This window comes from Myotis davidii, unplaced genomic scaffold, assembly GCF_000327345.1.
Source record: "Myotis davidii unplaced genomic scaffold, ASM32734v1 scaffold67, whole genome shotgun sequence".
In the NCBI taxonomy this organism is placed as follows: Eukaryota; Metazoa; Chordata; class Mammalia; order Chiroptera; family Vespertilionidae; genus Myotis; species Myotis davidii.
The window spans coordinates 594,266-597,375 of NW_006298521.1; the positions used below are offsets into that span (position 1 = coordinate 594,266).

The window sequence follows — 3,110 nt, forward strand, 5'->3', positions numbered from 1 at the left end:
GTCACATGCCCAGGAGGAGATGTGCAGGAGGCAGCTAATCGATATTTCTCTCCCATTGATATTTCTAACTCTCTATCTCTCTCCCTTCCTCTCTGTAAAAACTCAATAAAATATATTAAAAATAAATAAATAAATAAATAAATAAAAACAAAAACAAAACGATAAGATAAAGAGGCGACACGAGGCGTGAGGCCTGCTGTCAGAGGCGTTTCTGTCTAAACGTCGAGGGAGTTCACGCTGACAGGACGGTGAGGGGAGCGGGAGGAGCCAGTGCAGCCATTTATGATGTCACGTGCGCTGCCCCTCACCCCGGGACCGCCTGGTGCGGGTCCTCGTTGACTGAAACGTGGTGCGGTGCACGCCTGTCATCATGTGACGCACCACACACTGCGTGACATCACGACTGCCAGCCAGACCTGACATGCTACTGAGGGGCTATGTGACGTACTAATTACAAGCAGAACATATACCGGTATTCACATGTCATAACTGTAACCAGAGCACACATAACGGACAGCACGTATTCACGCACAATACGCGGTGCTGTGCTGGTGTAATTCACTTGCTTTTGGTTGGTGGCAATATGGGGGCCCAGGCCCCCTTTCCCCCCTCCAGTGCCCGCTCCACGACGGCACCACCCACACCCCGTCAGACCGACCGCTGCCCCCCCCACAGGGGAGTCCGTGAGTGCCAGGGAGCAGGTGGCGCCGCTGACTCACCTCCGCAGCAAATGATGGCCGCCACGAACAGGGCGATGTCGCTGTCGTCCAGCTCCAGGGCGTTGAACTTCATGGCGAAGTCGAACTTGGGCTCCATGATGTCGCAGAAGGGCTTGCGCAGGCTCTTGAGGAACTCGCGGGTGATGAAGCCGCTGCCGCAGGCCACCAGCATGCCGTCCTTGTTCATGACGGACGCCAGCATGGCGAAGATGGCCTCGTACACGCCGTACTTGAGCAGCGTGACCTGGTCGTTGAGGTCCAGGCCCGCGAAGCCGGGGATGGCCTTGGCGAACTCCGTGAGCTCCGTGACGGTCTCCACGGACGTGCACTGGCAGCAGTGGAAGATGCGCACCTCCGCCTCCTTGTTCTGGATGCCGTTGGCCACCAGCTTGGCCACCAGCGTCTTCTCGGCCATGCACAGCGTCTCCATGTCGTGGATGACGAAGGGCTGCCAAGGAAAGCAGGGCCCAGTCAGGCGACACCCGTCCTCCTGCCGTGCACCCCGATCGCCGGGAGAGCCGTGGCGGGTACAGAGCGCAGTCCCCAGCAGCAGGGTCAGTGGGACACGCGTCACCGCCTGACCCGGGGGAAAGGGGGGTGACACTGCTCAGAAAGTGAGGTACGGATCTTGGCACGAAAGCTAACGAGACAGTATTGGCAAAGCGCTTTCACTACGTTAGAACCTTCTCCGGACTCCTGACGGCTCCTGCAGCCGCCGGTTACAGCCCTGCCCGGTGTTACCGCCCGGGGACTTCACAGAAGCGATCTGACGCCCAGAACACACAACTCAGAAGGTCGCCGTTCGTGGGAAATAAGCAAACAAGCCCGTCAGAGCCCGCTCTGGGGTAACGGGAAAGCGTGGGGGCCGACCCCTTCCTGCCCCTTCCCGTCGGAGCCCCCACCCTGGACCAGCTGACAAGCCCCGTGGCACAGGCCACACGCCCCCCGGCCATTCCCTCCTGAACCCCCAGGGCCTGCCCTCTCTGAAGACCTGGCGGAGGTGCCGGCCGGCCTGGCTCCATGGTTGAGCGTCAACCTGTGAGCCAGGAGGTCACAGTTCGATTCTGGTCAGGGCACAGGCCCGGGCTGTGGCTCGATCCCCAACAGGAGGCAGCCGATCCATGATTCTCTCTCATCATTGATGTTTCTCTCTCCCTCTCCCTTCCTCTCTGAAGTCAAGCAATATATATATTTATATGTTTTTAAAAAGCTACAGAGCAACTGGAGCTAAAACACCTGGAAACTTGCCCAACTTCCACATTGGTGGTGAGACTTTAAAAACCTGTGCAGCAGAGCCTTCCCTTCGGAACCTGCCCTTGACGCTCAGGTCTGAGTCCGCTCACGTCTGACATCAGAGGTGGCCGTTCCCAACGCGTAAGCAGTCGTCAGGCCTGTGAGCGGCGCGCTGCCTCTGCTCACGCCCCACGCCATCCTGTGTGTGACGACGTCACTTAGGACAAGCCAGCCCCAAGGGACAATGAAATGGCATTTCCTGTGGAAAGCGAGGCAGTGCCATCTTTCAGGGGAACATCTGTGAGTTGTGACAGGATCGCTCTGGATGGAATTAGTTCATGACTTCTGGTTGGGTTTCACTACACATTTCTAGAAATGGTACAAAATATTAGGTCTGTTTTTCAATCCAGGGACAACTTAAGCCGCATGCGTATTCCCATCGAGCAGGAGGAAAGCCCGGTGTGGCGCCAGGCAGCCGTCCGAGGGCCGCGCCGGTCCTGGGGTGCCGGGAGCCTCGCCCGGGCGCCGGCGATGTGGAGAATGATGGGGAAACTCCTTCCCCAACTAGTTTCAGACCCGTTCTCAGGTCAAGAGGTAGTCCCCTTGCTTCACTTTTTATTTTTTTAAATTATTTTTTCAACATAGTCTTATTGATTTCAGAGAGGAAGGGAGAGGGAGAGAGACATCGATGAAGAGAGAATCATCGGTCGGCCGCCTCCTGCACGCCCCCCACTGGGGATCGAGCCCGCAACCCGGGCCTGTGCCCTGACCAGAATCGAACGGGTGACCTCCATGGGTCAATGCTCAACGTTGATGTCTCGCTCTCCCTCTCCCGGTCCCCCACGCCCCTCTCTCTCAAAACAATAAAAACATATATTTTTTAAAAAGAGTAAAGATGACTTTTAAGTTTCCTTTAAGTTCTGAAAATCCCAGGGAGAAAGCGAAGGTGTCAGAGACCTAAGACGACGTGAAGGAGATCAGGGCGTCGGTTCCTCTACCTCGGGCCGCGCTCACCAGTCACCTCCAGGACGGAAATGCCCAGGGACAAGGCCGCCCGGGTGGCTCAGCTGGTTCGCCTGTCGCCCCGATACGCCCAGATGGCGGTTCAGTCCCGGTCAGGGCACCGCAAGGCAACAGATGAACGCGTGAATACGTGCA

The 3,110-nt window shown here is 57.1% G+C and overlaps 1 protein-coding gene across 1 annotated transcript in view; it reads right to left on the reverse strand.

Moving 5' to 3' along the window:
- Positions 1 to 3,110, reverse strand: part of PPARA (peroxisome proliferator activated receptor alpha) — a 24,376-nt gene that overhangs the window by 1,104 nt on the left and 20,162 nt on the right. Inside the window, exon 6 of the mRNA XM_015570742.1 lies at positions 720 to 1,167. Within this exon, the coding sequence (XP_015426228.1) occupies positions 720 to 1,167 (448 nt within the window). The remainder of the gene's footprint in view (positions 1 to 719; positions 1,168 to 3,110) is intronic.